The sequence below is a fragment of the Microplitis demolitor genome, chromosome 6, assembly GCF_026212275.2.
Source record: "Microplitis demolitor isolate Queensland-Clemson2020A chromosome 6, iyMicDemo2.1a, whole genome shotgun sequence".
Lineage (NCBI taxonomy): Eukaryota > Metazoa > Arthropoda > Insecta > Hymenoptera > Braconidae > Microplitis > Microplitis demolitor.
This window is the reverse complement of record NC_068550.1, coordinates 823,697-841,132: the sequence shown is the minus strand read 5'-3', so window position 1 is coordinate 841,132 and position 17,436 is coordinate 823,697. Positions and strand designations below refer to the sequence as shown.

The following is a 17,436-nucleotide window of genomic DNA, read 5'->3' as shown; positions in this document are numbered from 1 at the left end:
AGCAAGAGGCAGCTGAGGTATCAGGTTAAAATCCCCGGGTACTGAGTATTATAAGAGACTTCATTATAACGTCGCGAGTTTTCTACAGCAAGTCCGCTAGCTTTAGCTCCACAGGCTGTAACTATGTAGTGAACAGCACACAGCTAAATACAGAAGCTGTACCAAGGTAACATTAGCTACGGTCGGTATATACATATATCTGGCTCTGGGGCGAACGACGAAGAAACAAAAGGAGCCGAAACACGTTCATTATTTCAAGCTAATTGGCGGTACGCCTTTACTCCCAAACTTTACCTGCGGGAATCCTTCTGTATATATTACTTCTCACTAGATATACATACAGCCACTGCTAGATACTCCGACTAGAACATTTAAAAGCTCCTATTCTCCTATATGTACCTTTAATACGCGGTATTTATAACACAGCATGTTTCCAACATATATATACATATACACGTTGCTGGCTATTATTGCAACAAACTTTTTGAAAGCTCTGTTTAGTAATGCTTTATTCTTGTATTATCTACCTGTTTCCACAACTTGTTGGCTTATTATAATATTCATGTGTGCATGTTTATATTTATATATATATATTTAAATTATGGTGATATAATTGCGAGCATTTACGTAGCCAAGGCTACGGGACGCAAACATTACGTGCGACATTTAAGTTGAAAGGTATGTTTACTGGGTTTTTCTCTTTAAACCCCAGAAGCAACTGCTATTAGTTTGGGCGCCTGATGATTGACAGGCTAATAAGTCAATTACATAAAAAAGAAAATAATAAATAATAACTGATTCTGACAAACCCATTTTTAGTTTTACGAAACGATTTCAGATAAAAATTTCCGATATATCTTTACGTTGATAAGTTGCGCAAGCAGCTTTTTGATGGTTATTTTAATTGGGTAAATAAGGTGAAAAGGGTGTTTTTGGTTTTGGAGATCGGTAACTCGGTTGATGTAACAATAATTGTACACTTATTTTATAATCCTGTAGATTGTGTCGTACATAAGACCTTGATGCCAACGAGAACGCCACGCACATATTTATAATATTATATATGTGTATTCGAGGTATAATGTCGTACGGTATGCGTATATAATGTATGATAAGTATCGCGACACATGTCACACGTAAGTGCCGCAATCAATAATCACCGCGTGAATTTTTCAATTTTCTCATGGCCTTCTTGAGTTTACAAAAAATAAACTAAAATTTTAATCCGCTCTTTTAAGTTTTTGTCAAATGTTGCAATTTTTCACTCTGTATTCAAAAATTTTTTCTTTAAATATACAATTCAATTCTTGAAGTTATTAACTATAGTTCAAGTTTCGAGTCACTCGAAAATGGAAATTTTCTAAATTTTAATGAGCATTTTTTCCTGAAAGTGAAAAGTTTTTACTGTGGATTACAATAATGCTCTAACATTTCACAAAAAAATGCAGTATCATTTTTCCAAAAATGAACTTTGGGTTAATTACTGAAAATATTTCTACCATGCATTGAAAACTGACTTTTTTTTGCACCACAATGCAATAAATTTCTGGTTTGTACCTCCAAATAAAAAATGACTATAAACAAGTAAACATGGCAAAAAAAAAGGCAATTCTATAAATCAGGTTATAAACCTTCTTTTTGGCCTGGTTACACCCACTGACATGAGAACGTCCATTTTATAGCCAAGCTAACAAATGGATACCGTTAGATTCCAGATCAAGAACGAACTTTTGGATCTGTCAGCTCCATGCTCGAAAACGCGAAAGGAATCAATCGTTAAATTTTCCGAATTACTTTTTCCAGATTGGAGATCGATGAATTTAAAATATGTGAAAGCTTGGACTGCAATTAGTGGCCATATATAAGCGGATAAATAGTAAATAACGAATGTGTTGAATGATAAAGAAAATCCAAAAGGTTTAGTTAAATTTATGAGTTATAATATATAAAAGATTACAAGTGTACAGGATAAAAGAGGTTAAGTGGAACATGGTATCATCATCTCTCGTGTGCGACGACGGACTACTCAACTAACAAACGATTTACCTAATTCCCTTTTCGTCGCACATTCGCATATAATAGTCGTTATCACCTCGAGCCACCGGGTAGCTCTGATACCTCGGGATTATCATATTTACGACGGGCGCATATAGGTGGCACGCCCTGCCAGCTACCTTACTGCCGAGTGGAGGCTCTTGCTCTTGCTCGCACACAAGCCCACCGTCGCTCCGAGTCTTTCATTATAACACAAATATTGTGCTCGAAAAATAATTTTCGGATTAACCGGGATCCCTTTGTAAACCCCACCGTATTTCCGCTCCCGTTTAATGGATTAATAAAGCGAGGATGGAAAAATAGTCAGTGTCTAGTCAGTGATGATATTCGGTGAACATGACATTACCGGAAGCATTAGCAAATGTATAGGCGCAATAACCGGGCAGCTCAGAGTTTGTCAGCCAGCGAGGATACCGGCAATAATTTGAAATAATTTATAAATCCTATTCAATTCAAATTGAGGCTCCACTCTGTCGGATGAATAAAAGATGTGCCTACCCGGCATCTTCCTCGAGCCCTGGCTCTTTTTTTTTTTTTTTTTTTTTTTTTTTTTTTTTTTTTTTTTTTTTATTCTTATTTTCAATAATGCGCGTGTGCTTCGGCAAATGGAGAAGAGTCCAGAAGGGACATGAAAGATATATTCTTTATAAACAACTGCAGTATACTGTTGAGTTGTTCTCTTTACTGGCTTAAATCATATTTCAGAACCACCGCAGACATATAAAAAATACATATGTCACAATAAAAGTATTAAAGTCATGAAAATCTGAGCAGGCTATTGTCCGGCGGTAAATTACCAGCACACATTCTGATTATGCACCCCGAATTGGGACGCGTGAATTAAACCCGTCCCCATTTTCAGTTGCACACTAGCACCCTTCTGATAGAATAGAATATCATGGAATAGAATAGAATAGACAAATTTTGGGTGTTGGGTGCTGGGTGTCTAGGCAATTTCACCAAACAGTTGCTTACTCGGTTTAAATCGTCTGGCTCATCCGGCGGGTATTTTCTGGTGGGTTCTGGGCTCTGCCGAAGCTCCGAGTGAGGCAAACGCGCCATTTTATGCCCGTGGGCGGATCCCGGATGGACCTAATAAATTGTTTGTTGTAATTAAATGAGTTCGAGGGAGTCGTGTACAGGGGGACGTGGGGACGTTTAAGCGACGGGTGAGGTGCCAGCCGCGGAAACGCTGGTGGGGAGAACACAAGGTACTGCAATGCTTTTAAATGAGGGTAGGGGTGTTCCAATGTGTTCGTATTCCTGCTATACATATATACATTTATACATATAGATATACATATATATAAAGGAATAAAGATGAACGGCCTATGGACGGGCCGCTATCTGCACCGCTGGAACAGAAACACGCTCGTGGCGCGACAGCTCCTGACAAATGACGGCTCGAGTGCCGTTCTCTCTCCCTGTGGCCCCTGTGCCCGTTAACTCTTCTCCCTTCAGCCACCCCGTCTTCCTCTCTCCTGTTCCCCCCTGGTCTACTCACCGGTCCCGTGACACCCGCGAGCTCTCGTCTGCACTCCGTCCACGGGCCCGACGCATGATTAAACGAGGAAAACTAAATTCCCACCCGAGTACCAAACGTTTTCACAGCCATACCTCTGTCTCTTGTTTCCACTTGTTTCCGCTAACAATATCCCCGTCTCTCTCGTCACCCGTTTTATTAATTCTCCACCGAAAATAATTTCATTCCAGCCCGATACCAAACGATCCACATGAGACGCCTCCACTCGCCAGTAACTAAACTCATGTACTCCACAAAAAAACCACATATTCTATTTTATTTATGCGCTTTTTTTAAACTCTTTCATTCCCAACTCCCCGTAATTTTTTAAAAAAAATTTATCGACGTCAAAATGTTATTCAACTTTTATTTTTGCCCAGTCATTGAGCCACCAGCTTACCAACACAATATATATAAATATATATGTAGGCAGATAATTTCACAAGAGCCCGCGAATTATGCGGGCAAAATAATTGGAATGTAAACGGTGACGCGTACCTGCGACGAAACAACCGTTCACTGTCTCATCTCCCCCGCTACTCGTCTTCATACATATAAATATATATAGGAACGGTGGTTTATAATACACTGAAAAGAGGATGACGGAGAAGATGGACGAAAGTATATACGACAGGCAGGAGTTTGATTCCCCTTTTATACGGTTGCCAACTTAAAGGTATAAAGACGTTCTCCGATCAATAATTTGTTATGCATACTCCGAGACTGAAAATTGCGTTCAATTTAGCCAACCGGCGTTTCATTTCTCTTCTTTGTCCTCAGCCTTATTTTATCGACTACATAAATATAGATGTTCCGATGCTTAAGCCATCGTTGCTTAGCATAAAATATTATAAAACCTTAAATAAAACTAAGAGGCTAAAACCCCGGCAAATTTTTTACCCCTTTAAATTTTTTACCCAGCGCACGCAACATAATAACCCGTGCGCCGTACATAATATATAAAAGCTACTGATACTTGTATCTATATATTTATTATCTATTGCGCACATACATTGCGGTAGTTGCAGGTATCCGGCAATAACGGTGTCTTCGGATTTATATTTATACATTAGCCATATACATATATGTATATAAATATATATATATATATAGATACGTACGGATGTATGGGTGGATGAAAAAAATGAAAAGCATGTACTATATTTTATAAACCGCAGAAAGTTCCTTGAGATATTCGCGGAGGAAAGGCAAAGTACTTAACCGCAAAATCGCCGCGAGCTTTTTCCCTTCTTTATCACTCACGTATTCTATAAACCTGGATAAACTTTTAATAACAAAGCGAGGGAGAAGCCTCGTTATGTTATGATATTGCGTGTTGGATAGGAAATAATAATAAATGCCAGAGCCCCGCGGATTCGAGGAGAAAAGATTGACGTAAAACCGCAACACAAGAACCGCTCTAACCGCTAAATTATATCGGTAAAAGAAAACGCGCGATTCATTATCAATTAAAATTTTTTATTAAAACCTACACAGAACATGGACCGGCGAGTTGTAGCATAATCTTAACCTTCGCATAAAGCTACTCGATGCCAAAAGAAACTCATTGAGATTATTCTGTTTCAGGATCCATCCTCCGTGAGTATAAGTCAATTATTCTTTAACAGAAACGTATTCATGTTTTTGGATAATTATTTACTGTGTTATTTTTCCGCTCAACCTGCCACCAAATTGCTGTCAACATCTGCAGGGTGTAAGTATCTATTTAAATTACTTTATTATTTCATTTTTTTTTTGCCCCATTTTTTTCTACATGCATTTTTTTCCAATAACCGGCCATATTATTGCAAAATAAGTATTTTTGAAATTAAAAACAAATTTCATGTGCGAAAATTCGTTCAGTAGACATCTGGCGCCCACGCATCTTATAAAATTGACATGAAATTGCAGACGAGTGTCTTTTGCATTTTTCTGCAAATTGATAAAACGTATCGACTTCTGATACTTCGAAAATAAAACAAAATTTTTGGACCATCGCTGACTGTCTTATTGGCGACCGTAGATACTGATGGTAATATAGTAGATATATATGTTGATATGAGTATCTGATGATATTAATGGGGGATTAAGTAGTGGAATGTGGCTGGGAACATGTTAGAAATATTTAAACTGACGAGGGCATGATGCATTTGAGCAACAGGACACCTCACACGTCGTAGGTACTATTAGCAAGCCATCAGCAGTAAAAGAGCAGAGACTTATATTATAATATACTATAATATAATATATTTAGTAATGGCCCTAGCGCGTGGCCCTTTGTCGCCCGTCCATAAATCCGTGAGAATACAAACCCGATAAATCGTGTAGATCGCTCGGATTCGCTCGGTGGGGGAGGCTGGAAGATCTGAAAACGATGGGACCGATAAGTGACGTCTCTATAAGTAAAAGGTGAACGGCGCCCGCGTCTCGGCGGGGGTCCCAGACGTCGTCGGAGACATCAGCGCTGCGGGCGGCCATTGTCTCAAGTCCCATATACGCTGGCTGGTGGTGGTGGTGGGGGAGCTGGGCCTAGCCTATCTCCTCTAGGACTAAGTGAGTAAAAGAAATTCCCTAACACACACTGGGGGTCCTTTTTCAGGCATCCAGTGGTTTCTTTAAATTAATAACCAAATACATTTGGCTCGTGCGCCATTATTTCTTACAGTATATATATTTATTAACGTTGATGCCCGGTTTATTTATTTTTATTTTTATTATCAACCGCGACGCTCTTGCCAGCCATCAGCCACCGGCACCTAATTTGTGCTTCCAATTATAAATATTTTAACTCACACCCTTGTTATATTTATTTGTTTATTAATTACTTATTTCGACAGCTACAAATCCCAAGTTTTTTTTATTTTAAAGTATATCTTATCCGTCTTCGAGTAGTGAAAAATAATAATTATTTATTTTTATTTCTTGGGTGTCGTTAATACAAATAGTCTCGATGACGGAAGGCGTAGTAATGACTTACGAACGTCAAGCTGACAAAATTACTGAAAGAATGCTATGTCATTAAACATATATATATATATGTATTTATAAATATTTTGTCTCATGCATGAGCCAGATGAAATTTCTTGACATTAAAAATCCAACAAGCGACAGCCATTACGGCAGCTGATACTTGTCATTATTTTTATTAACATAATGACAGTCAGACAACTCAATTTGCATGGAAAATCACACGATCCTTTTTATCTAATATACATATGTTTATACGTTGAATATATTTAACATATTTATTATTTTTAATCCTCACTTTATTTATCGAGCAACAACAACAACAACAACAACAACAATTTATTTTTCGTTTCGCTACGAGATAATTATTATTATAAATATAAATAATAAGTAAATACATAAACGAGAAAATTACGCGGACTCATCACGTGAAACTTTCAGCCGTATCTCGTTTTAAATCTGCGATGAAAATTATCGGATAATTATATCCATTATACAGTACTGTAATTTAACTTTAATCGAAATGAATTAAAACTAAAACCAGTGAGCTGAATTTTTTTTTTTTTTACATTAATTTGAAACGCGATATTTTTTATAATTTTATGGACAAAGTATCACTTTTTTTTTTATCAGATAGTACAAAAAAATAATAGAGATAGGAGGGGCAAAACGGGGTACTTAATGAAATACTAAATTTTTGAGGACCCGAATACGCTAAATATTTTTTTTTAATGATATTCAAAATAAATAGAAAAAATTTTCAGTTCTTGAAAAAAAAAATTTCATCTTTGCGGACAAAATGGGGTGCCCCCTAAAAAAGGCGAAAAAAATTTCTGGATATTAATTAAGTTTGATAAAATTATTTTTTTTTTTTTGTAAATAATTTACATGAAAAAAAATTATATTTTACATAATTATTGAATACACAAAAAAAAATTTGATAACTTTTATCATAAAACAAGTCATTAACATTTTCCGACCGATACTCGATTTTTTAAAAAGTCAAAAAAAAAATTCAAAATAATGCTCAATTATATTTACAAAAGTGATTTCGGAATGTTTAAAAAACATTTAAATAATAAAATTTCTACCCGGTTTCGTCCGGCTCTCTTATCATTTTTTTTTATTATCAGATAGTAAAAAAAAAAAATAATAATAGTTATTATGTAAATAGTGAGAGTGAATTTTTTAAGTACAGTAGCCTCAATATTTTTTTTTTTTTTTTTTTTTTTAATGTGGCTGTGGACAGAATAGTGACGCCACAGGCAAACTGTCGGAGTATAAAGAGTGCATAAAGTAACATTTAACGCGCTTAAGCGAAATTGCGAGAATCGGAGGCATAGAAGCTGATGCACAAGACGGTGAAGTGTAGAGGGAGTTACGTGGCATTAACATACCGATTTACATAATGCGTATAATTCAAGTAATTATTGAGGGAAATATACACAATTTAATATAATGGCTGATGCTTAAACTCATCGTCTATCTGCTCGACGTATCTCCGATCTCTGTCGCTCTTTAGCTATCAAAAATTTTCTCCCTGTGTTTATTATTCATTATCCTCAAGATATTAGCTATTTTATATTTTTATTTATTTGTCGACGAGTTTGTATTTCATAGCTTATTTATTTATAAAATCAAATTATTACGAGGTAATTTACTTTTTTTAATGAGTAATTTTATTTATTTAAATTTGCCATTTTATCGTCAGACGATCGTCTCATGAAAGTTAAGCTAACAAATATTTTAATAATTACGCGATTTATAAAATTATTTAATTGGAAGACGTAATTAATAACAACAATAATAATCATTTTAATTAATAACGAAGATTCGAAATAAATTAAATATTAAAAAATAAAACTTGTCAATTTAATGGTAACATGGAAAAAAAATTTGACCACTTTCATGACATTAAATTCGTTGGTACAACATGCAACTAAAAATATATACATATACATACTCATATATATTGAATAATGATACGAAGCGTATGTATGAGGGTTAAAAAAAGATAAAAACCCGGCAAAAGAAGTGGATTGCGTATGAAAAAGGAGGAGAGCTTGAGGACACGAAAGAGGGGCCTACTCAACTGCCCGACTGCCCGCGTATCTCGAGATCTATCTGAATAATAACGTGTACGACAACATGTCAAATTATACAGAGCCACGAGACACTCGTCGGTATACATACACGCACTTAAACAACTCATAATTGCGAGTGCACGCACACCTGACATAGAAAAATATAACTAAACATCATCGCAACTTATGTATCCATGCCCATACCCATACCCATACCCATACCACATCATATGTACTTATTATTACTATTATTTATCGCCCTAACTCCAAATTCGGATCGCTTCCCATATCCTCATGCATTCCTCCATAAATATTACAGCCAATCCAATTATTCCCACGTTATCGCGTCTAATTACTTTGTATATTTATCAAACTTTATACTTTTTTTCACGACCCGTACCCGTTCTCCTTTTTGTTCCTCTTCTCCGTCTATTTTTTAAATCGCTATCGATCCACGACAATTAAATCCCCACAAGTCACGTTGATCATGACGGATTGCTTTACCAACAAGTTATTACAGTCAAACTCAACTATTTAAATTTATTTATATTTTTTTACCCGCTCTCGGAAATTGTTAATTTAATGGAAATTTTTCTCAACATTTTAAAAAATCTTATTTCTTAATTATTTTAATACGAACTAATTACATTTTTTTTTTTCCATGACCTGCCTCTGGATCATCGGAAACCGCACGCATCAATCCAGTATGTAAGTAAATAATTTTTGAATTTAAAATAAAACCCGCCATCAATTTAAATTTAGTCATAAGATAAATTATCAAAATGTAAGATAAATTTTTTAATATCAATAATTTAGTCAAATGTCTGTGTGATGACGCGGATAGAAACACCGATAATTATCGAGCATGAGGTTCACCGACACTAGACTAGCAAGTTGCGGCGACGCTACCAGTTTATCGCGGTATCGGTACTATTTTTCCCATATGGAGGTTATTCGGCTGCTATGGGTTATATCTATGTCCTAAAATATATACATATATATATATATAGAGCAGCTTGGGGTTAATAGAGTGGCCGGTGATGCACGAGCGACGCGGCGCTGCGGCCAGAATGCGGCTTACCACACGCCAGCTGCCCGTTATCCGCAAAAATCTGTATCCTACGCCCTTTACTCCACATCCAGACACATACGCACGTGAATTTCCACTTGTACAAAGTGCTAGTACATTGTGTGTGCCACCTTTACGCCGCATAATATCATTTTATCAATATACATGCAGCAACTTGTTAAATTGTTTAACACGATGAGAAAACAACCCGAGACCCAGACTACTCGAGTCCAATAAGAAATTATTTTTTAAAAATACGAATAATGAGGAGAAATTTTTATATGCATATCCGTTCTCACGTAATGCTGTTGTTTAGTTTTGTTAGATTCGTTGAGTTTTTTTTATTCATTTTACTGTTTTTTTTTCTTCTTTTTCTTTTTTGCGCATAATCTCGATATGTTTCATTGTTATCAGTATTGAGAAATCGTCAATTTTTCTTGCACGACTGGGTAACATCCCTTGTGTGTTGCTGCTTATGAATCTCTTTCGCATTATTCAGGCTATAAATATTCATCGACATGTTTTTAAAATGAGTTTTTAAAATAAAGAACGTCTCAGAAACAGACTTCCTTTTAATACTTTGTAGCGACCTAGCCTTGCGTAGTGCCGGGATTTTTATTGTAACTGCAGATTGTAGCCATTTTTTCAAGTATTTTTTCTGTCTTGCTTGGAGCTGATTATAATTTCGGAAAAACATCTCAAAGGATTGTCGACTGTTGTATTAAGAAGCCGGAATTTATCGGGGGAATAGTTAGCGAAATCAATCGGGTGAGCGCACTCTGATCGATCATCAGCCGGAGGAAACGATTTAATCTACCACAGCCCGAGACAATGAGAACAGTAGAAGGATTAAGTAAAAAGCCTTCATCTTAACACATAATGGTTCTTTTCCTGGCGTCGTGTTTGATGTTACTCAATTACCCTTACTCACCCAAGAATTACACCAGACCCGTGAACTCTTTGAACTCACGGCTGCATTGAGAATCCCCGAAATTTTTCCCTTTATGTTTTATTTTAATTATTTTATGGGCCTTTTTATCGCTTAATTGCCTCCTCAAAATACCAAACAGTTCACAAAAAAAATTTATATATCCTAGTTTTTTTTAATTTTTACTTAAATTCTCTTGTCTTCCGATCGAAAAGTACTCGACTAATTTTTATTTAATTTTTCAACCAATATTTCATTAAAATAAGTTCGAGTCTTTTTAAAAATTACTTTTATTAAAAAAAAAAAAATGAAAAATACTATAGCTTTTAGAAAAATCATTTTTACCCAAAATATTTCTGTCAAATTTTTAATTGGACCCGAAATTACAAATTTTTCAATGAAAAAACAAAATTTTACTGTTTTCGACATTGTCGGAAATAAAACTTGCGAAAAATGATGACTTTTGATGTTTATATAATTTTTATGAACCTTTTCCATGGACAAATATCCATTTACATATGTCCACAACAAGATCACAGAGAAACTACTAGCGTTAATATAGTTTCCATGACCAAACTTAGATTTGCATATAGCCTTAGCCTGGGAGGCCATTAATTGGTACACGTCGTGGATTAGACAGCTCTCAGAACTTGGCATGAGCATCAACAAGAAGTTTGATTCAATTGAAACTCCTAATCCTTTAGCAGCGTCACCGATCGCTGAGTGTCCCCAAAAAACCGCATCCGAAATATAATAATCCCTTTCCCTCTCCTGGTCTTCACACCGTGACGCATAAATAAAATGAAGAAAAAAAAAAAACAGCGTATCGTAAAAAGAATGAGGATGAAAAGAGGAAAGTTAGATCCTCGATTGGGATCTCGTATAATTTATTGCGCGATGCAAACGCGACTAGGTTCATCGCTTTTCAGGTATGTCATGAATCGGCGAGGGAAAAGATTTTAAAAATAATACCAAGTACACAGAAACCAAGAGTAGAGAGCCAGCTATAAAAGAGAGACGCAGCTTCCTTTTTTTAACCAAAATAATAATAATAATGTTTGAAAATGTAGTGGCGCTGCCGTGGAGAGGCCTCGCATAAATACGTACGCAACTCGCACAAAAACTTACAAAGGCGCGCTCTTGCAAGAGATACAATCTCACGGTATGCGGATACGAGTATATGTATATACATCCAACACAGATAAATAAAAATATGTATGTATGTGTGTTTATAAAGGCAGACTCTGGTTGAAGTAAAAGGTTGGCCAAATAACCGCTGGTTTATGACCGAAACGATGTCAAAAGTTGATCTTCCCCCGGATTCCCGGGCGACGGGGTTCCCTGTCCCCATATATTGGGTAATATAACGTTTGTGGTGCCTGGTGCATTAATCGTTTTAGTAAGGAAGAGAGAGCAAACATTAATAATGCAGAGTATAGAGACAATCCAATTGGTGTTGTGGTATATAGACACTGTGGAACTAGCTGAGAGGATCCTGGCTGGATGATAGGTCAAAGGGCACCAGTACTAAGGGATTGGTTTATAGTCGAGTCGGTGTGTGTGTAGAGTCGTGGGTGGTGAGCTCGTTCCCAGAGAGCTGGTTTGAGGTATCGAGCGATGCCCGCGACTAATCCCCGGTTTACCTAATCGCCTAAACCCCTCGATGCTTTTGCCTCTGATGCTCTATGCAGCGCTCTCTCTGGTCCAATCGCTTCCAAAGCAGCTTACAATTTCACCCCTTAGCTCTCACAGTGTCTGCCTGCACCAGTGGTTTCCCTCTGATCGATAACACGGCATTATTATGGCTAAGACTTGATTCCGAGTCTAATTACTGGAGTTCACAAATTGGATCCAGTGCATCGGTGTCTGGCTCGGAGTAGTGCTGACAAATGCAAAAGGGAAAGTGGTTTAATTTGCTGATAGGAAATCAGGAGCTGGTGCATCAGATGGCGAAAGAGGGAAGCGGAAAATGCGGAAATAAAAAAATGAACGGGGGTATGGAATAATACCGTTGCAACAGGTAAAAATGTCGAGCGCGATTTATCTTTGGGAAGTGGCACACAAGGCGTAGAACGGGTGTTTTGTGGTTCGTTTTCGGCACCCGATTGCCTTTTATCACGAGTACATATGTACTACGGAAATATAATAGCTTGCTGATAATTTTCCCGAGTGTTGGTATCGAGTTATCGCGAAAGAAGGGTAAGCGTGACACACAAATACCAGTTTACATACTGCGCACACAGATATACATGAATCTGCACAGCATTTAAAAAGCTCGATTTCCATTAGCTTAACACACGTACACACACCAGCTATCAGTGCTCGGTGTGCTCTTTGCTCCCTCGCGTTTACCCTCCGAGAGCAACTCTCAGCCGGTATCGGAACGAAAAGCTTATAAGCCGAGTAATCCACGGTGAAATACCGCTCACGTCGAAATCGTCGGAGAAGTTTGTCGTATCGAGTCAGCTCGTTCATTATTCGTGACTAACAATCTGGAATTGAGACCGTATAATTTCCAATTGAGTCAATACACTCGTTTCTCCCTTTCGCGGAGCAGATTCCCATGGAACGACGGCAAAAACCAAAAAACCTTTTACTCTGAGTAGGATATCCATTAAACATTTATTCCTGATACCGAGCCGCTGCTCATTCGCTCACTTAAAATATCATGATGATGATGATGATGATGATGATGATGATGATGATGATGATGCACTCGAACAATACATCTTTGTGAAACGCTTAAGCCATGTTTGTATAAATTTCCGGTAAATGATGATGAAAAGCCTGAAAGTGTTTCCTGGCAAAAACATCGACAATTAAAATTGTCGTAGACGCGAGGAGAAAAGTTGCTTTGGTGATATAAGTAGTCGTTGAATGGATGTCTAATGTGTATATATGTCTTCGCTCGAGTGAATATAACTGACAAGCTAATGGTCTGCTGATGCGAATGTCTTGTCACGTCGCGGTTCGACGAATGTCCGCACCTGCCGGCAATGAGTATCCGTCTTAAAACTTTATAGAGTTAAGTACATCGCTAACTCATTGTTGCAATTGGTACCTCTTAGCTTGCGTCACCATTAAACGCTTCAGCTTTTAAATGTTTCAATAGACGCTTGTATATTGGACACTTGGACACGGCCGCGAATTCCTCCAAGACCTCTCATGAGAGTCTTAATTATCGATTAGTGCCGGAGTCAGTAGTCGCAAGAAAGCTAAACCCCGCGTGCTCTATTATTGAGGGATAATTAAATATTTAAATGATTTATGGAATCAAGAACCGAGACCCGGAGTACTTGCGAGTCTTTCAGACCCCGGCACTAATAAGTGATAATAATAACCTCCAGATATGCATGCGATCTCGAAGGATAACATTGTAGTGAATGTGAGTGACGTTGATCGCTGGGCGTAACCTCGGCAATTGAATATCTCGAAACAGAACATGGCTGATATGTTTTTGTTTTTCTTTTAGTTGAAATAAACCGGAATATCACTCGTCAGTTAGCAGCTCGGTTCTAATGACACCTTTGCGTATCGTTTTCCGGCAATTGAAATAAATTATGACGATAAATAAGAAGAAATCAGTGGGTTACTGGATGTGTCTTGAAGTAGTCGGGTCAGAAATGTCAGAATGAAATAGCTTGAGATGACCCGGGAGCGTCGAAGCGTCCACAGATGACCTCCAGAGCCAGTGAAGAGGAGATAGCGTTGAGTAATGTCTTGCTGGCTGGCATGGTAATAAAAATAAATAAGATAATAATGATGATGATAATAAAAAAGGAGCCACAAGGAGTAAAATACTCTCAGGAACAAGGAAAGATATCCCTGGAGAGTATTTTCTCTCGAGTCAGGGCTCTGGCGGCGGCAGCTACGGCGGCGACGGCGGCAGCGGTGAGACCGCCACTAAATATTGTGTTCGCGCAGTGAATACAGCCCGTAGACACGTGTAAACGGCCCGCGGGATTCCGTATGAAGTAGATCGGGCCCAACGATTATACGCTAATTCAACGCAAATTCCTTCGCGGAGATATCTGTATCGCTTGCATACATCAGCGGAAAGGCCCAGCAACAACAAACAGTAGAATGACCAGCATCTGAACAAGAGGAAAAAAGTACTCGGCAACCTGGCAACCCGCCGGTAGCGGCTTACTCTCCACTAACTGAGAGACGGTCAACCGCTTTAATCAGTACTCTCACACAATTCTACCCAACGTGACCAACTTATTCTCCGGCGTTTCTTAAATATTTCAACAAAGCCTTTGTACTTTGTTCGATCGGATGGAAGAGGAATTTTTGAATTTTTTTGCCCGAGCAAATGAATGCCGAGGAACTAGAAAATTGAAGATGGTGTGAACCAGCTGATAAAGACCCGGGAATACTCGCCAGGGATGGAACTGGGTAATGCACAGCCCGAGGATTTATCGTCGTGTCAGAGGCGACATACCATTCTTTTACCCTACCGGTCTCGACAGCCCGCAAATTAAGGAGCGCCAAAGTCGCGACGTGTTTCGTTCTCCAGCCAGGCTGCTTCATAAAACTTTGTTAGCGATATTAGTTTAATCACCTAGCCATACATTTTATTATTTTTATTTTTAATTATGCAAATGTTATTTTCATTCCAAGGCTGGGTGCAGGTCGAAATCTTCATAGGAAAATTTAAAAAAACTACTTTTTCTATAAAAATTTCCTTAAAAAAAAAAAAATAAAAATAAAAAAATTATCACTATTATCCAACTCGACATTAATATCCGAGGGTAAACTAAAATTAATCATGTCGTAAGTGAATTGTGTGAACGTGATTCCATAATAGCAGCACACAAAGAAGCACAGGGTTATAACAACACGTTTCGTCATTAGCCACGCAACGTCAGATGAGTTTTTCCAGTGCTAATGAGCCTCTGCAAGTAGCCGGGATGTAGACTCGAATAAAAATAAAAATAAAATAAAGATAAAGAGTAAAAAGCCGTAAAGAGTTGGGATCATATCACAAGACCAAAGTTCTTCCGTGTTGCTACCTAGCTAATGTGACACATGGAATCCATTAAATTATAATTTACAGATCAACCCAACACCTCAAGGCTCTTTTAATTATCGTCCACAAAAACGTTCCTCCTCTAATATAAATCAAATCCCAAATTTAAAAATATACCATCTCCAGCTCCAGCCCCAGTCCTTTGGCTTAACGACTAAATTTACCGTCACCACGACCACGCCAGAGCACAGAGTCGACACTCGGCAGCGTAAAAAAGCTCTATTCCCACAATAAAAGTCCCCAGCAAGTAACAAGTAAGCAAGTGCACTAATACGACAGTCATTCATTCACCGTCTAAGAATTAACACGCGACTGGGTTAATTCATTTAAACTCCGTTACACACTAGTGTTAAATAGTACCCGGAGTTTGTAAAGATTTATTCTTAAAATACCCAAGAAAATACGGGCAACTTGCTTACAGCTTACAGCTGTTGGTGTCTCGTCATCCAATCTTCACTCACGTTCCTAAACCCATTTATATTTGTAACAAGACATATTAACCCCTTAATCATCAACGTATTTGCTTGGACAGCCACAGGCTCACAGGGCATCCGACCTAAGATGACCTTTAGAAAAATCCACTGTCTTTATTTGAGTTTCTTAATTTTTATTATTTAAATATCGACTTTAATCTGCAGTAAATAAATTTACGAGTCATTTATTTTAAATAAAAATTACAATGAAACCTTAGAATTTTAATGAAAGAGACCGAAAATTGAATTTTTAAAATTTTTACCAACAGACGGCATTACACTGGGCAGCCAAGCACGGGGATGAAAACATCGTCAAGTTAATTGCTGGGACCTACAAAGACTACATAAAGAGCGTCAACGAGACAACGGTAAGCTCATTAACTGTAAATTTCACTGATTAAACAATTAATCTGGTCGTCAGTCATCAGTGAAATCCTCAAGTCAGTTATTTAACTATTTATATTTTATTTTGTCTGTTGCAGAACGGGGTGAGTTTTATTGAACGAGTTTAAGTAAGAGCTAATTTAGTGCGCGGAGGTTTAAATAAAGGACGTAGGGCGCGGGCGGAGGGTGGGCTTTCGAAGCGGGCTGAGGAGACAGCAGATAGGATCAGATGCGTGTGGTCTCTTGGTTTGCTCCGGTAAGACTTATATAAGCCAGTGCTTGAGATAAAGAGCGAGAGAGAGATTGCCGCTCGTTAGCGGCTCGCGACAAACACCGTACCGGTATCGTCGTGCTTTTATACTATATATATATATTGTATATATGTATATGTATATATATGTAGGTGATATAGGTCGATCGGTAGGTTGATCATTGAACAACCGATACTTAAGAATGATTTATTGCCAAGGAAATAAAGCTGGTTATTGGACTTGCGTTTTATCATATTTAATTATTGCTAACTAATATCCGATGATTAATATTCATTATTGTTATTTGTAGGTTTCATTGTTTATAGCCATTTATTATTACTTTTGTTCGATATCAAAAATTGTATTCAACTACACGCTGATAAAATTTAATTGTAAATACGATTGACTGAAATAGAAAAAATTAAATGTCCGTAGACATTCTACAATGTCCGAGTCAAAAAAACAAATTCAGATTTAAGTCTCCGAGTTCTCAGATGATTTTTAGTACTGAAGCAGAGTCACTTTTTGGGCTGCAAATAAAACATTGAAGAAATTGAGGCTTTTAAGAACTAAACTAGAATTTGGTTTTTGACTCGGATGAGTTAAGACTAAAAATCATGACAGTCACTGAGGATCTGAGTCAAGTAAATTTAAAAAAAAATTTAATTTAC

The 17,436-nt window shown here is 37.4% G+C and overlaps 1 protein-coding gene and 1 long non-coding RNA gene across 3 annotated transcripts in view; both read left to right on the top strand.

Moving 5' to 3' along the window:
- The window catches only part of LOC103575648 (serine/threonine-protein kinase WNK4), a 37,410-nt gene extending 29,895 nt beyond the window's left edge, over window positions 1-7,515 (top strand). The window contains exons 7-8 of one of the 2 annotated variants that reach the window (XM_053739776.1): window positions 5,165-5,176; window positions 5,289-7,515. In XM_053739776.1, the coding sequence (XP_053595751.1) occupies window positions 5,165-5,176; window positions 5,289-5,393 (117 nt within the window). In that variant the 3' untranslated portion in view covers window positions 5,394-7,515. Of the gene's footprint in view, window positions 1-5,164 lie in introns of both variants that reach the window. The other variant, XM_008555503.2, reaches the window with a different exon arrangement.
- A 260-nt stretch (window positions 7,516-7,775) lies between these two features.
- Window positions 7,776-16,828, top strand: LOC128667957 (uncharacterized). The gene is made up of 3 exons (XR_008403841.1): window positions 7,776-9,336; window positions 16,400-16,498; window positions 16,613-16,828. It is a non-coding gene; the product is annotated as an uncharacterized LOC128667957 (long non-coding RNA).
- Window positions 16,829-17,436: the final 608 nt, after the last annotated feature.